This window comes from Eschrichtius robustus, chromosome 1, assembly GCF_028021215.1.
Source record: "Eschrichtius robustus isolate mEscRob2 chromosome 1, mEscRob2.pri, whole genome shotgun sequence".
Lineage (NCBI taxonomy): Eukaryota > Metazoa > Chordata > Mammalia > Artiodactyla > Eschrichtiidae > Eschrichtius > Eschrichtius robustus.
Window position 1 is genome coordinate 181,131,835 of NC_090824.1, and position 13,608 is coordinate 181,145,442.

The 13,608-nt window shown below is 40.4% G+C and overlaps 1 protein-coding gene across 4 annotated transcripts in view; it reads left to right on the forward strand.

Moving 5' to 3' along the window:
- Positions 1-13,608, forward strand: part of CAMK1D (calcium/calmodulin dependent protein kinase ID) — a 409,414-nt gene that overhangs the window by 251,654 nt on the left and 144,152 nt on the right. For 3 of the 4 annotated variants that reach the window (XM_068560283.1, XM_068560309.1, XM_068560292.1), the window contains exon 3: positions 1,033-1,107. The exons of the other annotated variant lie outside the window; for it this stretch is intronic. In XM_068560283.1, the coding sequence (XP_068416384.1) occupies positions 1,033-1,107 (75 nt within the window). The remainder of the gene's footprint in view (positions 1-1,032; positions 1,108-13,608) is intronic. 4 annotated transcript variants of the gene reach the window in all.

Here is a 13,608-nt window from a genome sequence, read left to right on the forward strand (position 1 = left end):
TGTTCCTAATCGGTATTTCGAGGGGCTAGAATTGGACTGTTTCCTTCTCCCTTTGTTCTGTCGTTGGGACTTTGCTGCTCCCAGCGTGGTCGGCAGACCAGGAACATTAGCATCTCCTGGGAGCTTGTTAGCAATGCAGACTCTCGGGCCCTGCCCTGGACCCACTGAATCAGAGTGTGCAGTGGAGCCAGAACCCCAGGTGATTCACGTGCGCCCTGAGGTTTGAGAAGCCCTGGTCTGATACGGAATTTCTCCAGCTCCACTTCGTGCGGGCTGATCATCTGAGGATCTTGTTAAGGCAGATTCCTGGGCCCCGGCCTCAGGGATTCTGATTCTGTATGATGGGGCCCAGCCTGAGAATTTGCATTTCTCACAATCTCCCAGGAGATGCTGGTGTTGTCTGTTTGGGAACCACTCGTGGGGTAGCACCAGTCTAGCTCTCTTGGGGTACTGAACTGACCTTTGCTGGCGATGGTGACTAGAACCCCAATGAGGAGGTCAGTCTGGTTTTCCATTGCTTACACTGGAGTCAGGAACATGACGACGAAACTGTTCCCTGGAAGATCTAGCCTGTTGTGGGGATGGATTTGCATACAGTGGACTCTTCGGGCCAGTCTGTTCTGGCCGTTGTGAGACTACAGAAGAGGGAGCAATTAAATTCTCCTCGGGGGCTCAGCCATTTGAGTGGGGCCCTGCAAGATAATAGGATTTTGGCCCATTCCTGGGATTCATATGAATAAATGCCAGGAGAGTGGGATATACATGAAGCAGTGATAGTTAATCCAGTATTGCTACATTGTAAGATATAGAGCCTCCAGAAAGAAGAAGAGCAGAGAGCATGGGAGATGGGTCTGGGAAAAAGTTTGGGGACAAGATGGAGAGGTGTCTTAAAAATGTCACCTTAAGGAGTTTAGATTCTGTCTTAGAACTTTTTGCTATAATGACATCTGTTTTTAAAAAAAAAAAGTTTGCATGTCTCGTACTTACTATTCTGTGTGTGTGTGTGTGTGTGTGTGTGTTTTTTTCTTTCAGGATTAAGCATGAAAACATTGTGGCCCTGGAAGACATCTATGAAAGCCCAAATCACTTGTACTTGGTCATGCAGCTGTAAGTACCTGGTTTAATTGATGAATGCAGACCAGGGGTTGCAAACTCAAATGCCTAAAGGGCCAGGTGGTAAAATAAATTAATGGAGTGGGCCGGGCAAGACAGCAGGGAGTGGTGAGAACTGTAGGGCAGTGGGCAAGAATGCGTCCGTCCGTCTGAGAACAGTGGTCTTCAGACCTCACTTGGTCTCATCTGCAGCTGCTGGATCAGACCGAAAATCTGGAGTCCTCACAATGGAATCCAATGCTACTATTGCAGGGTTGTGCTCTATTTAGGATGTCTCTTTTGCTTTTTTAATGTGCGAGGTCCAAATGTTGCTTCCTGAAAGCACTTCAGTGGGCCCACTGTGAAGTACACTCTGCTCCTGTCTCCGGGAGAAACTCCCACCCTTGTCTTCATTTCTAGGGAGGCTGGGGGATGGCAGCAGATGGTAGCTGTGTGTTCTGTCCCTTCCCTTCTCCTCTTCTGCTGGCAGATAAATGCACATGTGATTCATGCCAAACATACGAGACGTATAATTGGAGTCGGACTACGCCATTATCATAGTCCCCCTTTAGAATCTTTCTGCATTCCAGTAACTCTGGAGCTTGCCAGAAGGTGGAAGAAATAAGAAAGCTGAATATCTAGGTAGAGGCTATACTTGAACAGGTGTTTTATTGTTTGTTTTTTTTCTAATGTGAGGTGAAATTAGCCTGCCCACGTACACAAATGCTTTATTCAAAGTGATGAAATTCGTAGGAGTATTCCAGGACTAAACTTGTTCTAATTAAGTGACGGAAACTGTATCAGAGTGCTACATTTTCACCACGACTTGAGTAAATTCTGGAACACTGTGTTATTGAGCTTAATGACCAAAGAGGATTTTTGCTGAAGGTCAGAATATATACTTAAATTTCATTATTTATTAATGATTTTCAGACTTTGAATTTCCAAAGGTATTTAGAAGATTTGAGGGTCAGGCTAACAATTTCTTTTTCATCGATTTTCCTTTTTCTTATGAATGTTTAAACAACACATTAACTTGGAATCATGTTAGGATGCAAGTAAGTTTTCATCAATGCATTTATTTAATCTTTCATTATTTTTAAAGTATTTTTAGTAGATTATGACACTTTTGTATAAACACTTAGAAAAGTGTCCAAGTTGGAAGCATGTGGGCAGTTTTTCTCTGACAAATGACAGTCCTAGGTGATGACCAGCAGTTTTACAGGTTTGTGTGTTGTTGTCTGCCGTTAGACAGGCAGTGACTGCTGACTCCATGTTAATTTTCAGTATCTTAAGTGCGATCTTTCCTAGTTCCTTGCTATTCTGTTTGTTTTACTATTCACCACATTTCTAGTTCCCCCCAGATCTGATATCCTTCCTAGAAACTCATGTGACTTTCTTTTATACAGAATCAACTCTTAAAGAAGCAGGTGAATCACTTTCCCACCAAGTATTGACTGCCCAATAGGAAAAATAGGACATTTTGGTGACAAGAAAAAGCCCCACAAAATGTCTGTAGTACATTTAAATGTGTGCTTTTTTATTGGCGATGCAAAAAACAAAATATTAATACTTGAATCCAAAGCTGTATGTATTCACTTGCTTTAAGTTCTCTGTTTATGAAACCATCACTAAATAAGAGGAAAGCACCCCAAATATGTATGTCTCAGCTCTGCCTCTTACTGGCTGGGTGAACTTTGGCAAATAACTGGGCCTTTCTTACTGGAAGCTGGGCCTTTCTTATCAGTTTCCTTACTGAAAAAGATTTTACATAATAGTAATAATATTTACATAGAGGGCTGTAGTGAGTACCGAATGAAAAAAATGTGTGGGAGATAGTCTGTCATAAATAATAGGTCCTCAATGCAGACTACTTTCTCTATGGAATTATTTTATCCGTTTGTCTCTGCAGGTGGTCTTTAATTTTATGAGATAAAGTTCAAGTACATTTGAATTCTACCTTTCTAAGCAACTTGATTGTATACTTATGAGCAGTAGTGTATATAAAGATAGGTTGGCAGGAGAGCATGAAAGTGTCCAGAATGGGATGAACTTTAGAACATGTCTCTTACTATTTTATTGTTTTCAGTGTTTAAGTCTTCCATATCTTTGTTGAATTTATTCTGAAATATATTTTTTTGATCTTGTTGTAAATGGGTTTTTACTTCATTTTTCCAGTGACTTGCTTCTGTTATAAAAATACAGTTGATTTTTGTACATTAACTTACAATCTTGCTAAATTCACTTATTGTTTGTAGTAGTTGTTTTGTGGATTTCTTAGCATTTTCTATCTAAACAATCATGTCATCTGCAATTTACGTTGATTCTGGTTGGTCCCCAAAGGAATTCTATTTGGTAAAACACTGATAGTTTAGTCCTAAATATTAAGTGTATTTGAATGTCGTGATTATATTCCTTTAAAATGTTTTATGTCAGATGTTTTGAAAATTCGAATTGACCTCCCTCTTATTCCTTCCTCTCCTCCATTCGTTATCTTAATCAGTGAGATTTTTTAAAAAGCAGTGGCAAAAAAGAAAGAAAGGGAGGGAGGGAGGGAGGGAGGGAGGAAGGAAGGAAGGAAGGAAGGAAGGAAGGAAGGAAGGAAGGAAGGAAGGAAACCCTTAATGGATCAGAATATAATCCTGGGAAAATCTTTGGTCTGGTTTGAGGATTTTGTGGGCTTTATTGTTACTTTTGTTGTTGTGTTTTTGTTTTTGTCAGTAAGACTCAATAGTTTTTGTTCCTGAGACCCCTGTATTTTTTCTGCCTGGGTCAGTGGAAAGTGGGTTTGTTTGTTTTTTTTTTTGAGAGTTTAGAAAGTCCTTGATTTCTAAATACTTGGGGATGATCTAGAACACAGCATTTGAGAGGGACTGTAGTTCACAGTATTTGTGCCTGGGAGGTTTCTGGTTTCCTAAGAAACATCATCTTGGGCGCTGACGCTCAGATATAATAGGGGATGCTCAGTAGTAATTTTATTACTTAGCTAATTGCTATTTCGACTCTGAGTACTGTAGCATGTTTGTTCCTTTGCTACTGCAGCAAAGGAGACTTGATTGCTTATAGAGGTCTGTATTTAAATTTTATTCAGGGTTTGGGACAAATATCTTTTTTTCCCAGAGTGCTATTTTTTGGAACATTCTTCTCTTTTTTTAGTTCTTTTTTTTTTTTTATTATTGAGAGATAATTGACTTATAACATTATATTCATTTTAGGTGTGCAACATAATGAATAGTTCTTTTTGGAACATTCTTCTTTAGATAGTGTGAGATCAAAATGACATTGAGGTAAATTACAGAAGAAAAGTCAGTTTGTTTAAAGTTTATTTCTGGTCTGACTTTGCTTGTGGGGTATTAGCCCACGTATCTGGAGATGATAAAGGACAGGCCCTCAACTCCTCCCCTTCTACATCTATAACAGCTTAGGAAGTAAAATACACTTCAGGCTGATGCATTTCAAAGGGCACATCAGAATTACTTTTTCAAGAATGAGATTATATTTCTTATTGAATTGTATCATATTCATCAGATCCGAAATAAACTCCTGAACGTTTCACAAAATCTGCTTTCTCCTGCTGTCTGTCTCATCCCAGCAAATGGTAAACTCCTTTCTTCCAGTTGCTCAGGCCAAAACCCAAAGTCTTCCTTGACTCACCTTTTTTCTCTTAGGCCCTACAGTCCCATCCATTGGCAAACCCTGTGGTCACCAACTTGAGACTATCTCGAGAATCCAGCCACTTTCTCATCATCTCCACCATCATGGATAAAACTTACCTTTCTTCCCCCAGCCTTTCCCCACTGCACTGTTCTTTCTCAGCATGTTAGCCAGACCTTGTCATGCCTCTGTTGAAGACTCCTACTGGCTTCCCATCTCAGAGTACAAGACCAAGTCCTTTTTTTTTTTTCTTTTCGGCCGCACCATGTAGCATGTAGGATCTTAGTTCCCCAACCAGGGATTGAACCTAGGCCACAAGCAGTGGAAGCGGGGAGTCTTAACCACTGGACCACCAGGGAAGTACAAAGACCAAGTCCTTGTAGCAGTCTCCAGGGTCTTCCGTGTCCAGACCCCCTGGGGGTCCATGCGAGATGCAGATATTTCTAATATTTCTGATATTCCTTTTATTCCAGGACAGCATAAGATATGTACAACTAGTTGCCCGCTGAGCCTGAAAACTAATGATTAAACACACATTCTTTAAAGAATGTTAATTTGATTCCTGAGCAGTCCAAGACACAAAAATATATGCAGCTTCCAAGAGAAAATATGATTTATCTACTCCACTAGCTGGTGCATGAAGCTGTTTGAACAGTTCCCTATTTGTGGGTTGCCAGTGTTATTTCATGTGGATATTGTATTCATAATTCATACTGTGTGTTCCCAGAAACAGTTTTAATTAGAACACAAATTATGACTCCCAACAGAAAGTCTTCTGTAAGTAGCCAAGCATAATAATGAAGACAAAAGTGTTTCTAAGACACCATCATATATTTACATGTAATTTACCAGAATCTTCTCTCTGTTCACAACAGGCACTAATTGAGAGCCCAGAGGGCCTGTGGCTTCTGTTCAGTATTGGGTGGGTGGGCACGGGCTGGGGGGGACACACATGAGGTGCAGTCGGGGGATTCCCTGGCTCTCTTTGTGGAGGAGCAATCATAACCCACCAGCACTGCACCCCTCAAGGTTTGCGCAGGGAGCTCTGGATCACCAGGAAGTCCTCAGTGGAGGAAACGGCCTTAGGCGGAGGGTGATTAGGACTTAGCCAGATGGATGTGCTGGGCGTGGAGTAGGTGGGGGGAGCCATGCTCCAGGCTGAAGGGCTGTCACACAGAGAGGCTTTAAGGAGCCTGGGTGGGATGTGAGGGGCTCAGTTTGTGGGGACTTCAGTTTGTGAGAGGTTTAGTCTGTGAGGGGTTCAGTCTACGAGGGGTCCAGTCTGTGAGGGGTTTAGAATGTAGGGGGTCCAGTCTATGGGGATCTGTTCTTTGAGGGTTTCAGCTTATGGGGGATCCAGTCTGTTGTGAGCGGTCCAGTCGGGGAGGAGTTTAATCCGTGGAAGGTCCAGTCTGTGGAGTGTTCAGTCTTTGAGGGGTGCCGTCCGTAAGGTGCTCAGTCCGTTGGGGTCTGTCTTTGGGGGTTCAGCCTGCATGCGGTTTTGTCCTGTGGGGTTTCAGTCTGGCTAGGATGGGGGACTGTGTGACATCTTGGTGGGAGATATGGCTGGAGACCTGGGCAGAGGCAAACCCGATACTGCAGCTGCTGCTGCTTTGTCATCCTCCAGGCTAATTACTTAATATGCTTTTATTGTCTTTGCTGCCACTGGAAAACCTACTGAGAGTTAAAGAGTTTAGAGAGTTAAGGAGGAAAAGAAAAGAGAAAAGCCAAGGTCCAAGATAATCATGAACCAATTTTACTAGGTTCAACTGTTTGAAATTGCCAACATACAATCACATTTTTTAGATCTTCCTTTTTTAAATTAGTAAGCACTTAAAACTGTAAATTTTCCTCTAAGCACTGCTTTTCCTGAATCCCATAAGTTTTAGTATGTTGTGTTTTTATTTTCATTTGTCAAAAGATATTTCCTCCTTTCCCTTGGATTTCTTCTTTGACCCATTGGCTGTTTGAGTGTGTTGTTTAATTTCTACATATTTGTGAATTTTCCAGTTTTTCTTCCACCGTTGATTTCTACTTTCCTTCCATTGTGATAGGAAAAGATACTCTGTATGATTTCAATCTTTTAAAATTTATTTAATTGTTTTTGTGTTTTGCAGCCTGACATATCCTGGAGAATGTTCCATATGAACTTGACAAAAATGTGCATTCTGCTGTTGTTGGATGCTATGTTCTGTGTATATCTATTGATCCGATGGGCTTGTAGTGATGTTCAGGGCCTCTATTTCCTTATTGATGTTCTGTTTGGCTCTTCCATCTATTATGGAGAGTAGCATATTGAAGTCTCCTCCTATTTTTACAGAGAGGTTTCTTCCTTCAATCCTTTCAATGTTTGCTTCACATATTTTGGAGCTCTGATGTGTAATACATGTTTGATGTGTGTATCTTCTTGGTGAATGGATCCTTTTATCAATGTATAATGTCCTTCTTATAACAGTTTTGACTTTTTTTTTTAACATCTTAATTGGAGTATAATTGCTTTACAATGTTGTGTTAGTTTCTGCTGTATAACAAAGTGAATCAGCTAAACGTATACATATACCCCCATATCCCCTCCCTCTTGCATCTCCTTCCCACCCTCCCTATCCCACCCCTCTAGGTGGTCACAGAGTACGGAGCTGATCTCCCTGTGCTATGCGGCTGCTTCCCACTAGCTATCTGTTTTACATTTGGTAATGTATATATGTCCATGCCACTCTCTTACTTCGTCCCAGCTGACCCTTCTCCCACCCACGTCCTCAAGTCCATTCTCTACGTCTGCATCTTTATTCCTGTCCTGCCCCTAGGTTCATGAGAACCTTTTTTTTTTTTTTTTAGATTTCATAGTTAGCATACGGTATCTGTTTTTCTCTTTCTGACTTACTTCACTCTGTATGACAGACTCTAGGTCCATCCACCTCACTACAAATACCTCAGTTTTGTTTCTTTATATGTCTGAGTAATATTCCATTGTATATATGTGCCACATCTTCTTTATCCATTCATCTGTCAGTGGACACTTAGGTTGCTTCCATGTCCTGGCTGTTGTAAATAGAGCTGCAATGAACATTGTGGTACATGACTCTTTTTGATTATGGTTTTCTGAGGTTTATACACAGTAGTGGGATTGCTGGGTCGTGTGGTAGTTCTATTTTTAGTTTTTTAAGGAACCTCCATACTGTTCTCCATAGTGGCTGTATCAATTTACATTTCCACCAACAGTGCAAGAGGGTTCCCTTTTCTCCACACCCTCTCCAGCATTTATTGTTTGTTGATTTTTTGATGATGGCCATTCTGACTGGTGTGAGGTGATACCTCATTGTAGTTTTGATTTGCATTTCTCTAATGATTAGCGATGTTAAGCATCCTTTCATGTGTTTGTTGGCAATCTGTATATCTTCTTTGGAGAAATGTCTATTTAGGTCTTCTTCCCATTTTTGGATTGGGTTGTTTGTTTTTTTAATATTGAGCTGCATGAGCTGTTTGTATATTTTTGGAGATTAATCATTTGTCCGTTGATTTGTTTGCAAATATTTTCTCCCATTCTGAGGGTTGTCTTTTCGTCTTGTTTATGGTTTCCTTCGCTGTGCAAAAGCTTTTAAGTTTCATTAGGTCCCATTCCTTTACTTTTGTGTTTATTTCCATTTCTCTAGGAGGTGGGACAAAAAGGATCTTGCTGTGATTTAAGTCACAGAGTGTTCTGCCTATGTTTTCCTCTGAGAGTTTTATAGTGTCTGGCCTTACATTTAGGTCTTTAATCCATTTTGAGTTTATTTTTGTGTATAGTGTTAGGGAGTGTTCTAATTTCATTCTTTTACATATAGCTGTCCAGTTTTCCCAGCACCACTTATTGAAGAGGCTGTCTTTTCTCCATTGTATATTCTTGCCTCCTTTATCAAAGATAAGGTGACCATATGTGCGTGGGTTTACCTCTGGGCTTTCTATCCTGTTCCATTGATCTATATTTCTGTTTTTGTGCCAGTACCATACTGTCTTGATTACTGTAGCTTTGTAGTATAGTCTGAAGTCTGGCAGCCTGATTCCTCCAGCTCCATTTTTCTTTCTCAAGATTGCTTTGGCTATTCGGGGTCTTCTGTGTTTCCATACAAATTGTGAAATTTTTTGTTCTACTTCTGTGAAAAATGGCATTGGTAGTTTGATAGGGATTGCATTGAATTTGTAGATTGCTTTGGGTAGTATAGTCATCTTCACAGTGTTGATTCTTCCAGTCCAAGAGCATGGTATATCTCTCCATCTGTTGGTATCATCTTTAATTTCTTTCATCAGTGTCTTATAGTTTTCTGCATACAGGTCTTTTGTCTCCTTAGGTAAGTTTATTCCTAGGTATTTTATTCTTTTTGTTACAGTGGTAAATGGGAGTGTTTCCTTCATTTCTCTTTCAGATTTTTCATCATTAATGTATAGGAATGCAAGAGATTTCTGTGCATTCATTTTGTATCCTGCTACTTTACCATATTCATTGATTAGCTCTAGTAGTTTTCTGGTAGCATCTTTAGGATCCTCTATGTATAGTATCATGTCATCTGCAAACAGTGACAGTTTTACTTCTTCTTTTCCCATTTGGATTCCTTTTATTTCTTTTTCTTCTCTGATTGCTGTGGCCAAAACTTCCAAAGCTATGTTGAATAATACTGGTGAGAGTGGGCAACCTTGTCTTGTTCCTGATCTTAGTGGAAATGCTTTCAGTTTTTCACCATTGAGAATGAGGTTGGCTGTGGGTTTGTCATATATGGCCCTTATTAGGTTGAGGTAAGTTCCCTGTATGCTTACTTTCTGGAGGGTTTTTATCATAAATGGGTGTTGAATTTTGTTGAAAGCTTTTTATTTCATCTGTTGAGATGATCATATGGTTTTTCTCCTTCAATTTGTTAATATAGTGTATCACATTGATTGATTTGCATTTATGGAAGACTCCTTGCATTCCTGGGATAAACCCCACTTAATCATGGTGTATGATCCTTTTAATGTGCTGTTGGATTCTGTTTGCTAGTATTTTGTTGAGGAGTTTTGCATCTATGTTCATCAGTGATATTGGCCTGTAGTTTTCTTTTTTTTGTGACATCTTTGTCTGGTTTTGGTATCAGAGTGATGGTGGCCTTGTAGAATGAGTTTGGGAGTGTTCCTCCCTTTGCTATGTTTTGGAAGAGTTTGAGAAGGATAGGTGTTAGGTCTTCTCTAAATGTTTGATAGAATTCGTCTGTGAATCCATCTGGTCCTGGGCTTTCGTTTGTTGGAAGATTTTTAATTACAGTTTCAATTTCAGTGCTGTGATTGGTCTGTTTATATTTTCTGTTTCTTCCTGGTTCAGTCTTGGAAGGTTGTGCTTTTCTAAGAATTTGTCCATTTCTTCCACGTTGTCCATTTTATTGGCATATAGTTGCTTGTAGTAATCTCTCATGATCCTTTGTATTTCTGCAGTGTCAGTGGTTACTTCTCCTTTTTTATTTCTAATTCTGTTGATTTCAGTCTTCTCCCTTTTTTTCTTGATGAGTCTGGCTAATGGTTTATCAATTTTGTTTATCTTCTCGAAGAACCAGCTTTTAGTTTTATTGACCTTTGCTATTGTTTCCTTCATTTCTTTTTCATTTATTTCTGATCTGATCTTTATGACTTATTTCCTTTTGACAACTTTGAGGGTTTTTTGTTGTTGTTCTTCTTCTTCTTCCTCTAATTGCTTTAGGTGTAAGGTTAGGTTGTTTATTTGAGATTTTTCTTGTTTCTTGAGGTAGGATTGTATTGCTATAAAGTTCCCTCTTAGAACTGCTTTTGTTGCATCCCATAGGTTTTGGGTCGTCATGTTTTCATTGTCATTTGTTTCTAAGTATTTTTTGATTTCCTCTTTGATTTCTGCAGTGCTCTCTTGGTTATTTAGTAGTGTGTTGTTTAACCTCCATGTGTTTGTATTTTTTACAGATTTTTTTCCTATAATTGATATCTAGACTCATAGTGTTGTGGTTGGAAAAGATACTTGATACGCTTTCAATTTTCTTAAATTTACCAGGGTTTGATTTGTGACCCAAGACATGATCTATCCTGGATAATGTTCCACGAGCACTTGAGAAGAAAGTGTATTCTGTTGTTTTTGGATGGAATGTCCTATAAATATCAGTTAAGTCCGTCTTGTTTAATGTGTCATTCAAAGCTTGTGTTTCCTTATTTATTTTCATTTTAGATTTCTTTCCATTGGTGAAAGTGAGGTGTTAAAGTCCCCTACTATGATTGTGTTACTGTCGATTTTCCCTCTTATGGCTGTTAGCATTTGCCTTAGGTATTGAGGTGCTCCTATATTGGGTGCATAAATATTTACAATTGTTATATCTTCTTGCTGAATTGATCCCTTGATCATCATGTAGTGTCCTTCTTTGTCTCTTGTAATAATCTTTATTTTAAAGTCTGTTTTGTCTGATATGAGAATTGCTACTCCAGTTTTCTTTTGATTTCCATTTGCATGGAATAGCTTTTTCCATCCCCTCACTTTCAGTCTGTATGTGTCCCTAGGTCTGAAGTGGGTCTCTTGTAGATAGCATGTATACGGGTCTTGTTTTTGTATCCATTCAGCCAGTCTGTGTCTTTTGGTTGGAGTATTTAATCCATTTACATTTAAGGTAATTATCGATATGTATGTTCCTATTACCATTTTCTTAATTGTTTTGGGTTTGTTATTGTAGGTCTTTTCCTTCTCTTGTGTTTCCTGCCCAGAGAAGTTCCTTTAGCATTTGTTGTAAAGCTGGTTTGGTGGTGCTGAATTCTCTTAGCTTTTGCTTGTCTGTAAAGGTTTTAATTTCTCCGTCAAATCTGAATGAGATCCTTGTTGGGTAGAGTAATCTTGGTTGTAGGTTTTTCCCTTTCATCACTTGAAATATGTCCTGCCACTCCCTTGTGGCTTGCAGAGTTTCTGCTGAACGATCAACTGTTAACCTTATGGGGATTCTCTTGTATGTTATTTGTTGCTTTTCCCTTGCTGCTTTTAATATTTTTTCTTTGTATTTAAGTTTTGATATTTTGATTAATATGTGTCTTGGCATGTTTCTCCTTGGAGTTATCCTGTATGGGACTCTCTGTGCTTCCTGAACTTGATTGACTATTTCCTTTCCCATATTAGGGAAGTTTTCAACTATAATCTCTTCAAATATTTTCTCAGGCCCTTTCTTCTTCTCTTCTTCTTCTGGGACCCCTATAATTCGAATGTTGGTGCGTTTAATATTGTCCCAGGGGTCTCTGAAACTGTGCTCAGTTCTTTTCATTCTTTTTTCTTTATTCTGCTCTGCAGTAATTATTTCCACTATTTTATCTTCCAGGTCACTTATCCGGTCTCCTGCCTCAGTCATTCTGCTGTTGATTCCTTCTAGAGAATTTTTAATTTCATTTATTGTGTTGTTCATCATTGTTTGTTAGCTCTTTAGTTCTTCTAGGTCCTTGTCAAACGTTTCTTGTATTTTCTCCAATCTATTTCCAAGATATTGGATCATCTTTACTATCATTACCCTGAATTCTTTTTCAGGTAGACTGCCTGTTTCCTCTTCATTTGTTTGGTCTGGTGGGTTTTTACCTTACTCCTTCATCTGCTGCGTATTTCTCTGTCTTCTCATTTTGCTTAACTTACTGTGTTTGAGGGCTCCCTTTCGCAGGCTGCAGGTTCGTAGTTCCCGTTGTTTATGGTGTCTGCCCCCAGTGGGTAAGGTTGGTTCAGTGGCTTGTGTAGGCTTCCTGGTGGAGGGGACTTGTGCCTGTGTTCTGGTGGATGAGGCTGGATCTTGTCTTTCTGGTTGGCAGGACCACGTCCGGCGGTGTTTTCTGGGGTGTCTGTATTATGATTTTAGGCAGCCTCTCTGCTAATGGGTGGGGTTGTGTTCCTGTCTTGCTAGTTGTTTGGCATGGGTTGTCCAGCACTTTAGCTTGCTGGTCGTTGAGTGGAGCTGAGTCTTGGCTTTGAGATGGAGACCTCTGGGAGATCTCTCACCGACTGATATTATGTGGGGCCGGGAGGTCTCTGGTGGCCCAGTGTCCTGAACTCGGCTCTCCCACCTCAGAGGCTCAGGCCTGACACCCGACCAGAGCACCAAGACCCTGTAAGCCACATGGCTCAGAAGAAAAGGGAGAAAAAAAAGAAAGAAAATAATAATAATAATAAAATAAAATAAAGTTATTAAAATAAAAAAAAATTTTTAATTTTTGAAGTAATAAAAAAAATAAAAGAATAGAGCAACCAAACCAATAAACAGATCCACCAATGATAGCAAGCGCTAAAAACTGTACTAAGATAAACATAAAAATCAGAAACTAGTCAGTCGCATACAGCAAACCCCAAGTGTACAGTTGCTCCCAATATCCACCAGCTCAATTTTGGGATGATTCGTTGTCTATTCAGGTATTCCACAGATGCAGGGTACATCAAGTTGATTGTGGAGATTTAATCCGCTGCTCCTGAGGCCGCTGGGGGAGATTTCCCTTTATCTTCTTTGTTCACACGGCTCCTGGGGTTCAGCTTTGGATCTGGCCCCGCCTCTGCGTGTAGGTCGCCTGAGGGCGTCTGTTCCCGCTCAGACAGGACGGGGTTAAAGGAGCAGCTGATCAGGGGGCTCTGGCTCACTCAGGCCGGGGGGAGGGAGGGGTACGGATGCAGGGCGAGCCTGTGGCAGCAGAGGCCAGCGTGACGTTGCACCCGCTTGAGGCGCGCCGTGTGTTCTCCTGGGGAAGTTGTCCCTGGATCACGGGACCCTGGCAGTGGCGGGCTGCACAGGCTCCCGGGAGGGGCGGTGTGGAGAGTGACCTGTGCTCGCACACAGGCTTCTTGGTGGCGGCAGCAGCAGCCTTAGCGTCTCATGCCCGTCTCTGGGGTCCGCA